General features: G+C 29.2%; 1 protein-coding gene and 1 pseudogene across 1 annotated transcript; one reads left to right on the top strand and one right to left on the bottom strand.

Moving 5' to 3' along the window:
- Window positions 1-7,066: 7,066 nt before the first annotated feature.
- On the bottom strand, window positions 7,067-12,022 carry LOC112600400 (annotated as a pseudogene).
- A 646-nt stretch (window positions 12,023-12,668) lies between these two features.
- On the top strand, window positions 12,669-19,940 carry LOC112600492. The gene is made up of 3 exons (XM_025347733.1): window positions 12,669-12,858; window positions 12,919-13,003; window positions 19,850-19,940. Exons 1-3 carry the CDS (start codon window positions 12,669-12,671, stop codon window positions 19,938-19,940), a joined length of 366 nt encoding a protein of 121 aa, XP_025203518.1.
- The last annotated feature ends 2,035 nt before the right edge of the window (window positions 19,941-21,975 follow it).

The following is a 21,975-nucleotide window of genomic DNA, read 5'->3' as shown; positions in this document are numbered from 1 at the left end:
TGTGCAGAAGCGCCATCAAGTTGAATCCATGTTACTAAGCGTGTTACAAGTGGCACATTGTCTAAGATTACTGGCAATATTTCTTATACAAATTCTAAAAAAGTATCTTGATTTAGCCAATTAGGTAAATAGGTTCAATAACTAAATCGTCTATCATTCAATCCCAAACATAAATTTTAAATTGGTGTTGAAATATAGTTGGCCATGAAATGTGAGGATTTTCAACTACCCAAACATGTGCGTTACGGTGATACCTGTTCTGGCAAACGTAACTTCATCTGCCCATAAAATATGTTTAAAAAAATCCAGTTCTTCCGTGTTCACGGACGAGTCATTTACAAAAAATGTATCTTTCTTCACCATCGCTGAATATTAAATCGTGGGATTGGTGAAAATGATATGGATGGAGGCACTCTTTTTTTAAAAATTCTCCATATAGAATTATGATATACCCAGCCTTGCAGATATGCGACGGATACTCATAGTTGGATCCTCGTAATTATATCCAAAACTTCTAATTCTGCATTCAACATTACATCTTGTTCATTACGATATCGTACTAAACCAAACTTTCCCGGGTGTCTGAATTGTGATGAACGATCGATATTCCAAAACAGGTCTTTCTGAATATCTGAGCCTATAGTCTATACTCTTACACAGCAGCTCCAGCCATTTCCATTATCAAATTCATATACAAAATGCATATCAGTAATGTAACCAAATGTTAAATCAAATAACCTTGGCATTTTGAAATTTACTTATAAATTAGTAAATGAATCAAAGGTACAGAAGAAAACAAAATAACAATACAACTAAAATTTATCCAAAAAAATAAAATTAAACGATTAACGATTAATTAACGAGCGATATTCGATTTAAAAAAGACTAAGATAGTAACCATTAACAGCACATAACTCTACAATTATGGAAGATATGAAAATCAAACATATAAGGTATTCTAGGTATAATTCAGTAAAATTATATACAAACAAAAAAACCCATACTAAATATCGAATTATTTGGAGTTTTACGATATTTATTTAAAAAAATACTAATTTTTGATAAAAAATGTTTACTTTTTTTAATTTAATAATAATTTGCATGATTTCTAGTTTAGTAAGTTATTATGTTGGTTGATAGAATAATTAAATAGCTTTAAAATAAAAAATAAAATTATGTTAAAATATTGAAAAGTTTTGGAGAAACATAAAAAAGTGAATGGTAGGTTTGGTTTTGTTTAAAAAAAGGTAAATTGCTCGTAACTTGAAAAACAAAATAGTTAGACTCCATCTTTAAAGGGTATTTCTTCATCGTTTCAGGTATACTTTCGTATAACTTCGGCTGGTCACTTCTTCCCCGGAACACATTGTATTATAGTATCGAAACAGTGAATTTTTTAAAATAAGTACATTTTAATTAGTGTTTTATGTATCTCAAAATGGTCTAAGAACTCATTTATCATCTGCAACACCATCATTACAGAAAATCCAAGTATTATGGACAACAGGTGTAAGAATCCCGACTGCTTGTATCTAGTGAGCACCTCGAAAAATACGACGTACAGATGAGTGTCGGCTGCCAGTCCCTGTACGTAGTCATGTACGTAATAAGCACGGTCCTCTTGGTGTCCAACCAGGCCAGTTCCAAGCCGATGCAGAAGGCAATGATCAGTTTTTGTGTGGCCACTGCAAAGAACAGATACTACATGTGGTCGACATGCTCCTCTAACCCAATAGTTAGGCCTTCGAACACCTCCTGGAACGAAAGAGTATAGTACCACAAATAGGCTTTGAAGCGACTGTCCAGTTGTCCCGGCCATTCTCAGTGATCCCGAAGCTGTTTGGTCACGTTATTTTCTTCAATCTGTGGTTGCTGTTGTAGTTGCTGGTCTCCATGTTTGGTTGGCGTCGTCATTTCCCACGATATTGGCCGGTACTTTTCTTCACTAACTTTGTTCTGGCGTTCCGTGACGGAATGGGTAGTAGCTGGCAGTGATGTTGTGTGATGGTAACAGTGAAGCCGCGACGGGCTAACCTAACCTAACGCGCTAATGGAGAACAACAACTTGGGAATTTGTCAATGGCAACCAAACGCATTCGATACCGAACAATGTTCTCCCATACTACAATTATTATATCAGTTTCTCTGAGTTTTGTCTCACAACTAGATACCTATTGCCCTTTTGGATTTTTTTTAAAACTTCATCACTTAGAGGTTTGGCCTTTTTTAATCTGTTTCTCATTATAGTACCAAGTGAATAAATATATTGTCTTTTTAAACATATTAATAATGATAGTAAAGTTTAATAATTATAAAAGAACACTTTAAGGTTTTCATTTTTTGGAATAATTACATAAACGCACAACTATATTGGAACTTGCTCCTAGTTCAGGTCCTTTTTTTAAGCGAAATCATTCTTAATTTTCTTGACCACTGCAAGCTTTAAAATTGTATGCAAAACCAGAGACTCCACTTAATACACAAAGTTTACAGCCTTATTTGTATATTTGTATTGTTTGTTTGGAATATGCACCTTAAGAACTCATCTTGTTTTAGTACTAAATAATTATTCATCAACAGATAAATTTTTTTCTAAAGGAACTGTTAAAAATATTTTTCTTAATGTTTCTATTATAGGTCCTATTTTAAATAATTTATCTGAGTTAGGTCTCGTCGAAATTAAAGTATTATCGTTAAAATGTATAGTTAGCCTAAATTTTTCAAATTTATAAACAGTCATAGTTGCTTGTACTAAATTATTTCTTTCAGTAGTACACTAATAATGCCCAAAAATTATTGTATTAACAAATTTCTCTCATCAATGTATGCACGCCAATAATTTTTGTAAATCTTCAGGTGTAATTTGGGTTGGATTACATTAATCATTTAGAGCACTGTCTGAACGATTTTGAACAAATTTGATCTATTAAATCATTTGTAAAAAAATATTTGAATATTTGGAGAGGTGTTTCTAATTTAATAATATCTTTAGATAAATTTGTGTTTTCTTGAAAAGTACGTGAAACTTGGTCAAATTGTTCAATGATCATTTAACGTTGTATTGATTTTCATTTCTACTCTTTCTTGTTAGGAAATGTTAACTAAAAGACTGAACACATATGTTTGGAGAGTAAATAGAATTAGGAATAGAAGGCTCAGTATTCATTAAGGTGATCCTTAATTGAAATATAAGAAAAAATACTTATTCTTTTAATGTAGGACCCCCTTACTTTTTTCATAGTCATAAGAAAATAACTTAAGTTAATTTTATTCGTGACTACTCACTCCCTTCCAATGCCCCTGAGGGGTTGAAAAATAGCCAATAAAAGTAGTTTTGTTATTTTTTCGACTTCACTAAATAAATACGATTGTTAACGAATAAATGTAAAGAACTTAAAATAAATTTGCCTTTAAACAAAAAATGGTCATATGGTAATTAAAACTAACTAAAACACATTTTAATGAAATGTATACACTTATTACTTTAATACATAACTATTTATATATATTTGAAAAATTTTATTTATAAATTTAAAATGGTTTTATAAAATTATTTTTTTTTTTGCAATCAGTTCCGTATCAGTATTGCTTTAGCCATTCACCTAGCACGATGAAAAGCTCCTGGTAAACAAAATGATTAATTAACACAGCAACAGTAGTTGATTTTCAATCAGTTTTGATTGGGTAAAAGAAACAATATGAGTAATATGAGGTTAGGTTACTTGCACTAGACAATGTTATCATAGACCACGATAATATATTTTTATTACAGTATATTTAGTAAATTTCCATTAATTGGCTACAATTTAATCTGTTTCCATAATAAATTATAAATATAAAATCGAATCAGAAAAATGTAATAATAAAACTTGGTAAATCAGTTTAATAAAAATTTTACGTAATATGTTCAAAAGAAATATTTTAACTTATCTAGTGAAATCTTTGCAAAGTCAACGGAAAAAAATTTCCAATTCTCGGAAACTGTATGCTGAATCAATCAACAAAGCACATTTAACCTATTTTACGGACACTTTTTATCGTTACAAAATACCCCAAGTTTGTACATCTGAAATTTATTATCCTAATTCAAAAAATGACAGCAGTTTGAAAATTATTAAAAAGTATCGAATAAGTTATCCTCAACATTTCAAAGCCCAATTTAAGAAAACTGTATTACAATGGCAACATGATCCTGAATTTAACATCGAATCATTCAAGAAAGGTACTAAACAAGTAAGAACTGAATAAAGAATGACTAGTTAAACATATTTTAAACTATTTATACTTATTGAAGCAAATATTTGTAAATTGAATTAAATAGCTACTTTACAGCTAGGGAACTATCAAATTAATGTTTGGATGCACTTAAATGTATTAAACTTGTACAATTTTAGTAAAATGTATGAGAAAAGTTTTATTTAAATTAAGAAGTTTATACATGTCAAATCTATTTTTTACTTTCCTCTTACAAAAAAGATTGAAAAATGACTAATAAGTTAAGTATAATATAATTTATTAATATAATTATAAATTATATTATGTATGTTCACTTAACAAGCTGTTAAGTTTTAAATTTGTTCAATACAGAATCTAAACAACAGGGAGCATATATTGAGTGTCGGTATAAAAATATGAATTGGTTGTTAAATATTAAATATATATATATATATTTAAATATTTTATAAATGACGTATATAGGATCAGTGTACCAGTTCTGGCCAATTTAAGAGAAAACAAATTTTAAATTAAAATTTTAAAACTGATATTTGTTTACCTAGTTTACATTTTTTACTTAAATAAAAACCATTATTATAATCGTTAGTAATTCTTATAAATACATTTATTATTAATATAATTATATACAACACTATTTAGGTAATAATAAATATTTTTTTTAATTTTAATACCTATCATAAAAGTATGTACTTAACGATAACAGTCTTTTGTTACTTTAAATAGCTTTTTTTTACTATATAAACAGTCTTTTTACTCAAATATTTAAAATTAAATATTAGATAAGTAGGTAACACTTAGTTTTTAAAAATTAACTTCTTTACAAAAAAAATATAGTCTGAATAAAACATTAAATAAAACAATGTATACAAAAATAATAGTTATTATAATATTAAAACAAAAAAAATCAATACCTAAATATTTTTTTTTCTTTTAATATTAATTTAATGAACAATTTTTAAGTTATTTATTTATAAGTAGACACTTAACTTAGAACTTTCTATATTTTTTAATTTCTGGAACACAACAAATTCCTCTAAAATTTGAGACTTCAGGAGGCTTGATTAATTTTATCACATTTTTATAAGTATACCGAATTTCATCATCTACATCTGGCCATTTCTATCCTGATTCATTCATTGCCATAACACTTACTAATGATTTTATTTTATGTAGGATGTGTATCATTAATTACACCAGGAAGAACCTCTACATATTTAACAATGACTAAATCACTAATATTGTATTCATCTTCCAAATCACGATTACCATTTCCGAATTATCCAAAAATAGGCACTTCTTCTTCACACTCAGATTCATTGGATACTATCACTGGATTTCTTTTCTTATTTTTTTTCACACATAATTTTTTTTATAAAGTTTATTTTTTACATTTTGCTGCTTTTCATCATCTTGTGCTTTTTTTGATTTTAAGCCATTTTTCTGAAGTTACAATAGTGGCCATCTTTACTTTATTATAAACTCTAGTTGTTGTCGATAAAAACTCTTGCCATTTATAACATCAGCTAAAAATTCATTTAAATTTTTAATAGGGCCTTTTGATGGTGATATTGTTCTGTTTGGTTTTTGACTGGATTTGTTAGGCTCTATAGCTAAATAAAATAAATAAGTGGACTTATCAAAAAATTATTTTCAGAACATGGTTGATCTTCATTTCCTTCATTTTGAAAACATTTTATCCAAACATCATAAGCTTCTGATGCAGAAATATTCCGCTCCCAATCAGTGTTCCTCTTTAATGTATCTTTAATTTCAGTAAGTCTGTCAGGAGATATTATTTTTTCCACATATTCTATGTTTATATGCAGATAGTGATATTATAACAGTTGGAATATCTTTTAGAATACATTTTATATGGTCTAATGTATCAGGATTTCAAAGGTAAAGTCCACAAACCCGAAAACCTGTCTTAATCGATTATTGAAAATTACCGCTATTAAGAATATTATGCAAAAGCGAAGGTACATTATATTTACTTATATCCCTAGCATCATTATCCATTTGCCATTGATGTACAATACTTTTCCACTTGGATTTTAATGAAGCAAAAACTGCTACATCCAAGGTTGCAAAATATGGGTTGTATTTGGAAATAAACATATTAGAATAATTTGATTATTTTTGCAAAATTCACCTTAATGCATGGTTAACTGTTATATATGTTCATCTAAAAACACAATAACTGGAAGTTCTACATTACTTTTTATTAAATAAGGGTAAAATATATTACTGAAATATTCATAGAACGTTTTTCCCGTCATCCATCTACTATCAGTTTATCCAAGGCCCCAATAGTTTGGGGGCAGAATTGGGTATTTCTTGATTCATTCTTTTATATTTGTATATTGTTAATGATGGCGCAATAACACCAGCAGCACTTATAACACTTTGTGTTATACAAATGTACCCTTTTCTACCAAAACCAAATATCTTTTTGGGTACAAATAAAATAACGTTTCATCTAAATTGAAACTCTTGTAGAATCTTTAATATTTTTTTAATATTTCTGATTCTGGACCTAATAAATATTCAGTTTCTTTAAACCAACCTCTAATTTTAGTTTCGCTAATTTGGTCTCGTGCTTTATTGATGTATTCAGTTTACTTTTGACTGATTTTACCGTGTCAGTGTATGAAACTTTCAAACAATTTTCTGCCTAGTCTATTATCTATAAAAGGGGATCTTATGTTATCAGGTTATATTTTGCTGAAGTCACAATTTATTCAACGGTATCCAACAACATTAATTTATTGATAGGTAACACCGTTTTACCAACGGTAAGAATCCAATTTACTAGTTTTTCCTCAGTTTCTTAACCTAATACTGCTTTAGGTCCAACTTGATGGAAACTATTTGAAGATTTTCCACTCAATTTATTGCGTAGAGTAGATCTAGAAACTTTGTACATTTTACTGGTCTGAAGTACATTTAAAGAATCATCTTTAACAGAATTTAATGCCAGTTGAATTTTTGTAAAGGAATATTGGAACAACTTTCTTCTTATACTTTGACGTATTAAAGAATTTTTTTATTTACCCATAGTTTTTTATTAAAAAAAAATAATTAATATGATAAATAAAATAATAAATGTTCAAAATTTGTGCTTTAGATATTCACCATTTGTTGCCACTAAGTGGCTACAACTGGGAATATTACAAAATTGATGTACCTACCTGATTAGTAACTGTATTGAAAATTGTCTTAATGTTGCTAATTTACTTGATTTAATAAAATTTTAGTCTATATTCACTATGTTGAAACGCTTTTCTTAAAATTAGTTAACAATAAATAACGAATTTAATATTAATATTTTGTGGTTTTCTTATTAAAAATCTTTAAAATGATAAGGTTTTAGGGCCGCGCCACACTAGAGCGGTTTTGACGCGCGGTAAAAACGCGCGTATAACGCGCGTCGAAAACGCTAGACGAAAACGCACTACATGTAATAGAGCGCGCCAAATTAAAGCGATTTTAACGCGCGTTACCGCGTGTCACCGCTGTATGCTACGGTTTTGCGTTTTTGCCGCTTCAACCGCTTGCTATTGAAACACATTATTTTCATTGATACGGCACACACTACAGCGGTTACAACGCGCGGTTCCGTTTTTCAAAATTATTTAAAAAAAAGTTATATTTTAAAAAGTTTTCTAAATGATTGATATTGATTTACTTATAAACGAAATTGAGAAAGAAGAGTGTCTATGGAAAACCACTTGTAACAATTATATGGACAAACATGCTAAACAAAAATCGTGGACAAATATAGCTAGTATAATGTGTAATAATTGGAACACGTCATCAGAAAAAGAGAAAAAAGCTTGCAGTAAGTTTTTTTAAAATCTATGTATTAATTAATAATTAATAAAAAAAACTAAATATTATAATATTATATAATTATATGTATTACCTCAATATATACTTTTATAATATATTATGAAGTAATAACCTAAAATTATGAATGTAACTAAATAACATATATAAGTAATCAGTAATGCATAATGTTCGAATTTAAGTACTTAAAATACATATTAATATAATATCAAATTATATTATAAATTATAATTTACACACTATTCAGTCTATTCTATGATATTTTATGTTAACTACTAAAAATACAGTACAGAAAATAAAAATATGTATATATTATAATATATTATAGGTACATTCTTGAATAGACATTTTTCAAAATACACAAGAAAAAATAATTTAATTTTAGTTTTAATATAAATATATAATATTATAATTTAGCAAAGCATAGGTAGTTTATGATTTTGATATTATATTTGATTTCAATATTAACTTAAAATGTATAAATAGTTGAAACATAACAATATTTTAAAATAGATTCTTAATAATTATTATTTTGATACTAGGTATCTTTATTATTTTTAAAAATAAATTGTACTTATAATTTATAAACCTATTTTTAAACTTGATTTTACCATTCAACTGTTATTAAAATTACTACAACTTAAAAGTATTATGAAGTTAAAATATTATTATGGTAGGTATATTTTCACATAAAATTTAAAATAGTGCTATATAAAGCGATATTGAAAAGGTACTGATCCAGAGTTAAGGAAATATTCAGAAAAATACTCTCTAACGTCTATCCCTTGTTGGCTAGCTCCTAGATTTCTATTTGAGTTTCTATTTTGAAAAACTTCCATATCATTTGAAAGAGTGTCTTCAAATTTATACCCGTCTCTACGCCTGACATAATTATGTAAAATACAACACGCTTTTACTACATCGTCTGCAAAATCTGGCGCAACTAACATAGCACTATGTAAGACGCGCCATTTGTTTGCCAATATACCAAACGTGCATTCGACGTATCTTCGAGCTCTCGATAGACGGTAATTAAATATTTTTCGTTTTTCTGTAAGACCACGTTCAGCATATGGTCTCAAAAGATTTTTATGTAATCCAAATGCTCCATCCCCAATAATAACATACGGTTGTGGACAGGTGTTTGTATTAGGTAAGCAAGTAGGTGCTGGTAAGTTCAACTGCTCAGAATAAAGTTTTTTTCCGAATGGACATTCTTTAAACACCGTAGAGTCAGCCTCTCTACCATATGCACCAACATCAATAGCAGTAAAAATATACTCTGCATCTACAACAGCCATCAGTACAATGGAAAAATACTTCTTATAATTAAAATATATTGACCCCGAATTATTCGGGTTTATACAACGAATATGCTTCCCGTCGACTGCTCCAATACAGTTTGGAAAATTAGTTTTCAAATAAAATTTGTTGGCTATTTCTGTCCATTGGTTTGGGTTTGGTTCTGGCATTTCTTGAGGCTGTAAGGTCTCCCATAAAATTTGACACGTCTCTCGAACTATACTACTTATAGTGCTTCGTCCGAGTAAAAATTCGAACTGCAGGGCCACAAAATTTGTTCCAGTTGACAAATATCTGAAATAGTATTATGTAAAAAATACTTTGAATATATATAGCTTAAATACAAATATACGATATTCGTTTGTATGATCACATTTATTCAATAAAAAAATTTTAAACGCGTATATTGTATTTACATATTATATTTTATGAAGTTGATCCTTGTAATCTACCTATTTTTTATTCGTCAAAAAATTATATTTAAAATATTCTAACGACATATTATATGATATGAGTATTTTTTAAAACCAAACATCTGGTTTAAGATTATGAACGGAATAAGAAATGTATTGATTTTACAGTAATGAATTTATGTTTTATTTTATTTTTTTTTTTGTGTCAGTCGTCACATTTTGGAGTAGAAATAATGCTTTGATTATTCACAATAATTTAATGTAGTATTTATAGGATTACGTCTTAGATTGATTATTATTAAATAATATTTAAAATAAAAATTATATATATTCATTTTTAAATATCAATTATAAAGGTTAAGAATTTATATATATTACTATTGTATAGAATGATTTATTTTTATTTTAATACTAATATATCAGGTATATTAATATATTATTATTATTATTATACTATAATTGAAAAAAACCATATCTAATTCTAATTCTTTACTTTCTAGTTTTTTTCTTTAGATAGTTATATGTTAAAACTACATATTCTACATGTTTTAATTATCAAAATGGCAAAATACCAACCATATGTTTACTAAAATAAAATTACTAAAAATTATTTAAATAACTGCCATGTTTGAAAATTAGTCGAATAATTTTTTATTCGAATAATTGTGAAATAATTATCACAATAAAAATTATTATCTAAAAAAAAATTTATTCAAATGACGCCCTACTCTGTTTATATCTACTTCTTATTTTTTAGTTGATGAAATAAAAAAAAAGTGGAAAAATATTAGGGACAATTATGCTCGGGATTTAAGCCAGCAAAAAAATACTGCTAGTGGGAGTGCATCAAAGCTCACTAGAAAGTATGCATATGCAGATGTACTTTCTTTCTTACAACCAGTACTAAAAAAAAGAAAGTAAGCTTATAATTTTTTTTTTACAATTATTTTTTAATTATGTAACAAATAATTTTTAGAACAACGGGCAATATATCCACACCTTTAACTATAAATGAGTCAGACGATACTTCTAATATCGAATTTAATGAAGATAGCTTTATGGAGAACAATGATTCAGTGGATATTATAAATATAAGTACTTCTGAGAATACTAGTGCTTCTGACCATACAAGTACTCTTGAGTCAAAAAATAAAAAACAAAAAATAACAACGTTTCAACAAAGTTTGCTAGAAATTATGAAAAACCCTCCAATTATGAAGTCCAGTTCTGAAGAATTTGATCCAGACAAAGCATTTTTATTATCATTCTTGCCAGACTTCAAAAAAATGAACGACAATCAAAAATTAGATTTTAAGATTTTATTTATGCAATCCGTAAAACACATTTTAAATCCTCCCACCGATAGTTCTCAACTTTCAAACATACAACAATTCAACTATCCTAACAACTTTTATAATCCTCCTAACTCTTATATTCATTCACTAAATCAATTCCCTGTACAAAGTTTTCATTCAAGTGTTACTCCAAATGTACATCCCATTTCGAGTCATTCTCAACCGCCTCTAAATTCGCTGTCTCCTACTGATTATGAGGATATAAACATGCATCACAGTGTTTGATCTTATAAATTTTACTGTTTTAAAAAAAATTGAAGTGATTATTTTTTATTATTTTTTATTATTATTTGTTTTTCTACTTAAAAAGGTTCAGAGTCGAAATATTTATTTTATTCAAAAGGTATTAAATTTTACTTTGTTTTTATTTGCTATGATATTTATTATAAGTCATCCTATTAAAGTGTATAAGATGTACGTTAAAAAAGAAACTAATTATTATTTTTACATTATTTAATGATAATATTCTAAGAAGATAATTAAATAATATTGTTTATAGACACATAAATAATAAATATATATGCATATTTATGTTATATAGATTTTTAGTTTGTACCAGATTGTAATAGTTAATCTCTCTTCTGGGCTTACTGGACGTCGAAACTTCGTTGTTTTTTTGGTTATTTTTTGACGCAATTTTTCAAGTAATTCATCAAATGATGCAATTGACATTCTATAGTACTCAAAAAATTTGTCCGAGTACTTTCGAATATCATAATAAAAATTAAAAAATCTATTGCTAGGTTCACGGTTTAGATTAAATGGGTGAATCCAAAACTCTCTCTCTCTTCTTGGTGGATCAAGATACCCAAATGATTCTGCCACTGCTATTACTTGAATCGCATTAATATAATAATCATAGTCCATACTGAATAAATACATAAATAAATATTAGATAATAGTTTGTAGTATTAAATAATAAATCAATTAAAAGAACACACGAATACTCAATAAAATACTAAATAAATAAAGTAAATAAATGTAATTTACTTACCTTCTGGATGAGTTTTTAAATATTTATAAAATTGAAAAATATTGGTGTAATATTATCCTGATTATTGTATTAATATATTATTATTTGATTAGTTAATTAATATAATAAAAACAAATTACTGTTTTTTATATTAATATGTATTTGAGAATCGCAATTGTGAACTGTACTGCTCAACAAATTTGAGTCAACTAAACGCAAAATAAACGCTTTAGTGTGACACTAAAAACGCGCGTTAAAACCGCGAGCAAAAATGAAGCGTTTTTACCGCGCGTCAAAACTGCTCTAGTGTGGCGCGGCCCTTATAAAATCTGTTACCGAAAAAAACATTGTTGAATAGATAATAAGGTGTTATCGTTTATTCATAGATAAATAAATTTGCATTATACGAAAGCTTACAATGTGGCTTACTCTGGTCTTAAGATATTTAATATATGCTTAATAAATCAACAAAATAATGCAACTGGCCAGAACTGGTATACTGGCCCTACATATTTATGTATATATATATATGTACAGGCGATGTCTGTCATCACCAAGAGTTTACATGAAAACCAAAATACCAATTCTTATTTAAGTTTTGATGCAAGTCAAGAGCTTGAAATAATTTCTCGTATGTGGAGTAGATCAATAAGAGAAAACATTGCCTTGGAACCTTATCAAATACTTCAAGTACTAATTTTAGAAATCAATGGTATTAAATATCATGAAAGTTTGTAAAGTTAAATATTGAGGTATAATTAAAAAGTATCATTAATATTTTTGTTTTTAGATGCTACGTTATATGAAATAAAGACTGTTGGTGTAGGATATAAGCCATTTGATGATTCTTTACTAGAAATTTTTATCCTAGCAAGGTAATTTAAATTATATTTAAATTATTAAATAAACGATTTATCAATCTATATTTAAATCAATTTTTAATACTATAAAAGGCTTATAAACTCGGATATAGGTAATAGGTTATAATTTATTTTAATAAAACTTATAACCAGAAGCCGTAACTTGTAATCCATACTTAGCTAAAGTATTAATAACAAATAAATTGGTTTATCAAAGAATATAAATTTAACAAAATTATAATATTTATAAAACCAGAACAATATTAATAAATTATAGTTGTAATTTTTATATATTAGAGTACACGCCTAGAAAATTATAATGAAAATACAGTCAAATTCGCTTATTACATGCCGATAACAACGATATTCCGAGTAAAATAATTCCAAGCAATGTATTTGGTTGGTTTTATATCATATGTTTAGTTACTTTTTATAATCTCGATATAACAAAGTTCAGTTATAACGATCGGATTGTCTAGGTACTGTAATAGTATTATTTTATTTCATAAAAATTTAGTTCTTAAAATATTATATAAAACTAAAAACAAAAAATATGGAACAAAATTAAAACTTTTTAAGTAGGTTTGAAATCATAGAGTTCCCAAATCTCTTTCCCAACAGTTTATTCCTCAACTTAGAAAGTGTTAAAACTAGTCTTCGAAAATAATGTTTTCGAAGGAACAGATAAACCCATGATAGACAAATATTTTTGAGCAACTGCCTACATATAAATTTGGATATACAGTTTTCATGTTTTCCCAGCATTGAAATAGATTTTCTTTTAAAGAAATTAAGGGCTGTAATAAGTAGACATTTACATTGTTCGTTTCTGCTGAATCTAGTTTTGTTTGTTTTTTTTTTATATTTCCTATGTATCAGTGTTTTGCGGTATTCCCTTAGATCAAAGTTATCACATTGCTGTTCTTCGCCCATACTTGATCATTTAGTTAAGCTTGTTTCTTGTATTTAAATGTTAACCAAATTTATTACCTCTGCAATGGCTTTTTGACAGGCTACAGATTTTTAAACCAAGAGTGTAAAATTATAGCTATAGGAAACATATTGAAAAATTCAATTTCAATAAATTTTTTTTTTTAATTCTGTGATAATATTTCTTTTTAGTTTATTTCCAATTTTCAAGTTAAGTTGTAATGATTCCATTTAACAATAACATAATTTTACTAATAGTAAAATATTAAATATTTCTTGAGTAACTTTTTCAAATGGTCGTAGTAAATTTGTTTCATGCAATCGTTGTAGCTCTCTTGCTGTGAGAATTTCAGGACCTGATAGTTTTTTGCAGAAGAACATCGGAAAGAAATTAAGACAATATTAAAAACCTGTGACAAGATTCTTATATATTTCATTAAAATGATTTTATAATTTTCCAATAAATCAATAAAATTCATCTATTTTAGATTTTTATTTTATTTTTTTTATTAATAGTAGATAATATATGTTCATTGTATTGGGTGTTATTTTAAGTTCTGATTTTAGTAACTCTGTTTCTAATTTTTAATGTTGTGATAAAGAATTTAGGTCATCATAACTTTTTTTTTTTTTAAAAATATATTTGACTTTATTATGAAAAATTACAATCTATACATCGAGTACAATAAGTAATATAAATATTTTAAAGATAGTTCACAGGTTAAATTATATACATGAAGGGGAAATCACACATTTGTGACACCCCTGAATATTTTAAGTACTTAATCTTAAGTTATCAGGTCACGGCACCAGTTTCTTTTGAGGCGTCTTGCTGGGTTGCCGGGGAGTGTAAGTGAAGCTAATGCGTTTATCAGTTGATTAGGATTATCTCGTAGTTTGGAGTGGAAGCGCTTGTAGAAGATAGAGGCAGTTTCATTGATGGATTTTAATTTGAGGTCATTATTTAATGACTCATTTGAGACAAACCAGGGTGCACCAGTGATTACACGTTGAAATATGTTTTGGAAGGCTTGAATAGTTTTTTTATTTGAATTTTTTGCAGAGCCCCAGATTACGATGCCACACGTCCAGATTGGTTTAAGAAGAGTTTTATATAGGATTATTTTGATAGGTATAGTTAAGTTCGAACGTAGGAGTGGTCTTAAAAGGTGGAGTCTGGAATTAAGCTTTTTTCGCTTATTCTTTAGATGCGGAGACCAAGTCAAGCGTCTGTCTAGTATAAGCCCGAGGTATTTAACTTCGGTCGAGTGAGGGATATCAATGTTGTTTATTGATACAGCTGGACAGCTATGAGGTCGAAGTGTAAAAGTGATAAAGGAAGACTTAGATTCGTTGATTTTTATCTTCCAATTGGTGAACCATTGTGAAAGATTATTTAGGTGAGTTTGTATTTGTTGAGATGCAATGGTATGATCAGAAGAAACTGATAATAAGGCAGTATCATCAGCATATGTTCCAACTATAGTATCTTCAGATGTAGGCAGGTCTGACGTGTATATGGTATATAAGAATGGAGCGATATCACTGCCTTGAGGGACACCAGCAGAGATAGGAAATTGATTGGAGTGTTGTAAGTTGTGCCGGACATTAAATGAACGATTTTCAAGATATGATTTCAGCATTAGGTATAAAGGGGCAGGAAATATTTTTTTTAGCTTAAAAAGAAGACCTTCGTGCCAGACGGTATCAAATGCTTTCGCAACGTCTAGAAAGACTCCTGCGCAGTATTTTTTGGTTTCGAGTGCTGTTGAGATGGTGTCCACTACACGGTGAAGTTGATGAGTTGTAGCATGAAGAGATCGGAAACCAAACTGGAAGTTTGGAATCCTGTTGTTCAATTGCGCAATGGTAGTGATGCGCTTGAGGATGACTTTTTCTAATATTTTTCCAAGAACCGATAGAAGGCTAATAGGCCGGTACGAGGAGGGTTGTTCTGGAGGCTTACCAGGTTTGAGTACAGTGACAATGACTGATGATTTCCAGGTAGTTGGGAAGTAAGATAGGCGAAGGGCAGCATTATAAATATGTGATAGATGAACAATTATTTTCGTAGGGAGATTTTTAACAACTTTGTTGGAAATAAGGTCGTGGCCTGGAGATTTATTATTTGCAAGTTTTTTTATAATGCCTACTATCTCCGCTGGGGAGGTTGGTTTTGCAGGAAGTGCCATAGGTAAAGTTGATTGAAGTGAATTCATAACTGTCGACATATGTAGTGCTGGTGTGGGAATAAGATGTGGTTTGAATACTCCTGATAGTTCTTCGGCAAGAATATCCGCTTTTTCCTTATCTGAGAAAGCAAGTGAGTTGTCTGGGCGGCGAATTGGAGGAGGGGAGTCCTTAATTCGCAATATTGACTTTGTTTTACGCCAGATTGATCCGTTAGAAAAAGAGAGGTTTTGAATATGACTTTTGTACAGATTGGTTTTGTGAGTTTTAAGTAGTGACTTTAGTTTATTGGAGAGAAAGTTGTACTTAATTTTATCTGCCGGGTAGTGAGTATGTTGCCATTTAGATCTGGCTCTGCGTTTTTCAGCAATGAGTCGTCTTAATTCTGGTGATAGATTGAGCGTTTGAGAATAGGGTGGGTTCTGGGTAGATGAGTCCAAGGCTGCTTTTTGAATATCCTCAGTGAGTTTCGCAATTGCTTGGTCGACGTCAGTGATTGATTTTAATTTTATATTTAGAGTAGTTTTGTTTGAGATGGTATCTTTGAATTTGTTCCAGTTTGTAGTACCTGGAGTAATGGTTGGTCTACTTTTCTTCAGAGAGGGATGTGCTCCGATTTGTAGCAAGACAGGTGTATGATCAGAGGCTGGGTCATTTAGATTAATAATTTCAGTAGAAAAACGATTTGGAAGATTGGTTATAAAGAAGTCAAGAGTGTCGGGATGACGGTTGATATGTGATGGCCAATAGGTTGGAGAAAGGGACGCTATTACCTTAAGATGATTGAGCGAGATGAAGTTTTGTAGGGTACGGCCTCTGGTGTTTGTTGACCGGCTCCAAGTTTGATGTTTAGCATTGAAGTCAGCGCCAATAATATGGGTAAAGCGTAGAGATTGAACAAGATTACCGAGTTCTGCCGAAGGGAAAGGTCTTCCTGGGGGAAAATAGCATGAAGAGATAGAAATAGTTACGGAGTTTATTGTTATTGAAGTGCTTGCTGCTTGAATATTTGTAGACAGATATGGTGGAAGAGGTGCATGGTCAATTTTATTGGAGATAAGGAGAGCAGAGCCTCCATGTGCAGTGCCATCTGGATGGTCAGCTCTGATAATATCGAATCCGGGTATCTTGAGTGTAGAGGTTTTAGTTAAGTGAGTTTCAGAAATAAGAGCAATTGTAACTTTTTTTTCATTAAGAACTACTTGTAATTCGTTTAAATGTTGTAGGATGCCGTTAGCATTCCATAAAAATATGGAGAGTGGTTGTAAGTTATTTGTTGGCATTATTAATGAGTTTGTCAATGACTGTGGTGAGAAGTGATATGAGTGGGTTAATTAATGCTTTGAATTCGTTAATAAATGAGGAGAGTTGTGCAGTGATATTTTGGTTGTGGCTTGAGTTGGTATCTTGAGTGTTAGAAGATGAGTTTTGATTTAATGGTGGGAAATGTTGTGTGTAAGTTTGATGCGAGGATTCGTAGGCATTCACTCCAGGTGGTTGGCGAGGTTGGGAACTTTTATTCGAGAAATTCTTTGAAGGGTTCGGTAGTAATCTTTTTTTAAGATCCAGGTGAGATTGGCAACCCCTAAAGTTAGCCGGGTGATTTCCGCCACAAAGTGCGCATTTAGCCGGGGAGCTGCGATCCTTGGTACATGTTGTAGACTCATGGTGCTCACCACAGCGAACACAACGAGGGGAGTGATTGCAATAGCCACGAGTGTGGCCATAAGTCTGACAGCGGTGGCATTGCGGAATTACTTTTTTAGGGTGGGGAATTTCAACTTTAATTTTAGTGTAACACAATGAAGTAAGTTTGAAAATTTCAGAGTTTGTTGGACTTGGTTCGATATCAACAAAGAAGATCGGTAGGGGGGTATTGGTTGACTTGTGAGTTATAGGCATTATGTTTCTAGTGACAAATCCTTTATTTAAAAGTTCCTGCTTAATAAAAGAGGTATCGGTGGAATGATGCATGTTTCTAATTACGACGCGATAAGGTTTTTCCTCCTTTGATTGGTATGAGTGAAATGATACGTTATTATTTTTGAGGTATTTGATGACTGATCTATAAGAGTCAGGACTGTATGTTTGTAGTTTAAGACCTTTGGTAGAGCTCTTGCAGTCAAATCCAGAGGTATCAGTTAATTCATTAATTTTTTGACAGAAGTTGTTGTAATTTATTTGTTCTTGAATAAAGATCAGAGGAGGTTTTGAAGTTTTATTATCATTGTTTAAAGATTGAGTTTCAACTGTTTCCATTGGTTGAACTTCGTTAGTAGAAGCAATCGGAGTGAAACGGTTTGCAGAAATAAAAATATTTGTGTCTGTTTTTTTTGTGTTAGGAGAAGTGTGGTTTGGAGATCTATTTCGTTTCGTAGAATTTGTTGGAACTGTTTTCCAATCGGATTCATTGCCTGATAAGTCAGAAGGGCAGCTATCGCCCGTTTGATCCATTAATGTGTTGGAGATAATGAGTGGTGGTGGAACAGTTTTAATAGTAGACTTTTTAATTATTGGTGATTTGGGAATTTTGGTGATAGGTGTTGATGGGCAATTAGACTTCATAATTATAGTTATGTAGATAACTATAATGATGTAGGATAAATAATAATTTATAGGTTGGCCTTGGGGAAAGTTCAGATAATTTATACATTACCGACGGTACGAGTACCGTGACGAGCGCTGGACACGGTGAACAATACACACGCTATCGGGAGCTGATAAAGCGGAGCGCGTGACAATTAACGTGTGGACCGTACGAAGTCTAACTTAGAAAACTAGAAAATACTGGAATTATTAGAAAATCGTTTTTCTAACTCGTTAATAATTTTGTTTGAAATTGACAAAAACAATTTTGCACGAAAATAATTGATCGATAGAAGTTGTTTATTTTTAATGATTTATTTTTATCAATAAAAATTATTTTTCTAAGTTTCAATCAACCCTAATTAATTTGAGCAGATACAGATGGAATATTTGTAAATTTGTTCATTAGTTATAACTTATAAACAATGAGCACGATGGATCATTAAATATTCCAAATACCTTTTTGAGTGGTTTTTTTTTTCATCATTGAATCTGTCTTATATGATTTAAAACACGGCTAACTGTAACTTAACGTCAAACATCCTTTGTTTCGTGAGAATTTTTTAAAACATAGCACAAGAATTTAGTAATCCGAACAACGACACTGAAGTAGTTGAAATAAAGGTAGCTTTTAAAAGAATTGAATTCAAACAAAAAGCATAATACCTAACGTCAATTTGGTTGGTGGCTCTTTTTCAAGCCACCGTTGGTTAAGCTACCAATACATAGTTTAATATCAATATTTTTCTCTAATAAATTACTTAATACTAAATCATAAAGAGCTTGACCAGTCGTTTTTTTAGGAATTTCGCATACAGTAGGTTCCGAATTTTGAAGATTGTTTTGCAAAATGTATCTGACGACGGGACAAACATTTAATACGGAAATGTCTCGAATTGTGTCAACTTGATTGAAATGAAAAAAATTATAGAGATTTTAAACATTTTAATATTAAACTGTCTCTAAAATAATAATTATAATTTTATTTGAAAATTTCAACAAGCTAGTTAGCTACTTATTTTTCAATTACAACCAAATGAAAAATTAAAATTCGTAAAAAAATTAATTTAACGTAAATTATAGATTATTATATGCTTTTTTTATAGTCAGTGCTTGTTTAAAATAAATAAAACACTGATAATCTTTATGTTATAGATTTGAAAGAATATACAGTAAATTGATTATACCAGAATGGAACGTCACGCAGTTCAATATTTTAAGAATGAAACAAATTTCGACTTCTTGAAATACTTGTAATTTACAAATTAATAATTAACAATCGTAATGGTTATTTAAAAAATATATTTTGGAAAATTAAATAGCTTACATCGTTTTATCAGTTAATGATATGTGCCCATTTTTTAAATTGATTGTTTGATAAATATTATTCTCCTAATGAATTATAAAAACCATAATTACCTATTCACTTTTAAATCAAAAAATATATGAAAATCTACAGTGGGTCAAAAAAGTCTCTGTACACAGATTCTTAAATAAAATAAAATATTAATTTAAAAGTTGAATAACTTTAAATTTTTTACAAATATTTATAATCCGGTCCATGAGATCCGACCATAAACCGACTGCAAAAATTCGTCCGTCGCTTCTCATCGGTTCCCAATCCATATAGGTACCAAATCATACCGATTGGAAGTCAGTCAACAATGATCGCTAAAAGACATCGTTAACATTCGTGTATATGTAGCAATAGCACGTCGCCTCAGTTCAAAATTGAAACAACTCCAAAAACCATTATTGAAGAATAACAGTTTTAAAAAACCTAAAATTTTAGAATATTTTACATCATTTTTGTTTATGGATAAAAAATTCAAATTTGAAATGTACTTCTTACTGTAAAAGCTAAACTTGATTATAATATAATTTTTAAGTATCATTAATTTAGAAAGAGTACATAAACACATATATTAGTATTGAATGAAAATACTATAAACTTTTTGAATTCGACATATAGTAATATTGAACTAAAATTCTGATTATATATACGCAACTACTAGACTTATTGTATTATTGAACTGAAACATTATACACATAGATTGATATATTGCATAAATTAACTTGGATAATAATTGTAAACTAGGCAGGTATAATACAAATACGCTATAATACAAAAATGTAGTCTTGGGTAAATAGATTTACACTCATACCACCATTTCAATGGGTCATAGGTTCTGTCAATTAATGGCTTTTGCATGTACTTATCCAATTCAATTAAACTAGCAGCAGTTGGATTTTGAATACCTTTTAATTTATCAATTTTATCTTGATAAACATTTTAAAACAGAGAAGGAAAAAGTTTTGGAGTACTTTCTACTGTTTCTGATGACTACCAAGGATTTGAATCTGATAGTAATTTTATATTAATTATTCTTGTTTTTAATGTACCTAGTAAATGCTTTGTCAAATTTATTTTCATATACATAAAACCATATTTTATAAATCTAGGATCAAGGATTGCTGCTAATGAAATTATTGCATTGTCTTAATGTATTCAAAACGTGTTTTTAATTCATCTTTGAGAGAATTAGCCATTTGATTTACTTCATAAGGAATATTAATATTTGAGATGAATATTTCTACTGTATGGAATATATAACTCAGGGAAAAAACGGTAATAATCCAATTTTATTGATTTTTATTTTATAGTTTCATTCAATAGCAGATTAAGATTAGTGTTGAATTTTGAAATCAATTAAGTGAAAAAATCTTTTAGTCCGCTGTTATTAAATGGAAAAGATTAAATATGCTGATGAATAAAGATTATAGTCCATGTAGTTGTGGGGAAAACAATTTGAAGTCCAGCTCCGAAATATTTATTTTATTTTTTCCCTTTCTGTTGTATCTACTACAAAAATAATACAGAAAACTGTAGCTATATTAAGAAGTATTTTTGATAATTTGGTTATTTATTATATTGTACCATGTACGTTATTTCCCATTATATGTTTCGCATAATTTACAATACCTATACGATAATATTATATTGCGATAGCATTAATATCATTAGTTTTTACATTTTCGTCATTATTTCTGCTGTTCTTGCTATAATCAGCAGTTAGTTCTTGACGTTCTTGTGTTTACTTTTCAATTATTCATAGTGGACAATGAATTTAGTGATTTTGATGATGATATTAACAGTAAGCAACAGACATAAAAAAAGACTTAAAATGAGTAAAGAACGGGATGTTTTGAATAATAACGTGCTACTATACATGAGTTAGGACTCTACTGCAAGTGTTAACATTATCGTTGTTTCAAAAATA

The sequence above is a fragment of the Melanaphis sacchari genome, unplaced genomic scaffold, assembly GCF_002803265.2.
Source record: "Melanaphis sacchari strain LSU unplaced genomic scaffold, SCAv2.0 Contig64_pilon_pilon, whole genome shotgun sequence".
Taxonomy (NCBI): Eukaryota; Metazoa; Arthropoda; class Insecta; order Hemiptera; family Aphididae; genus Melanaphis; species Melanaphis sacchari.
Note: the sequence above shows the minus strand (reverse complement) of the source record. Positions and strands in the feature narration are given on the sequence as shown.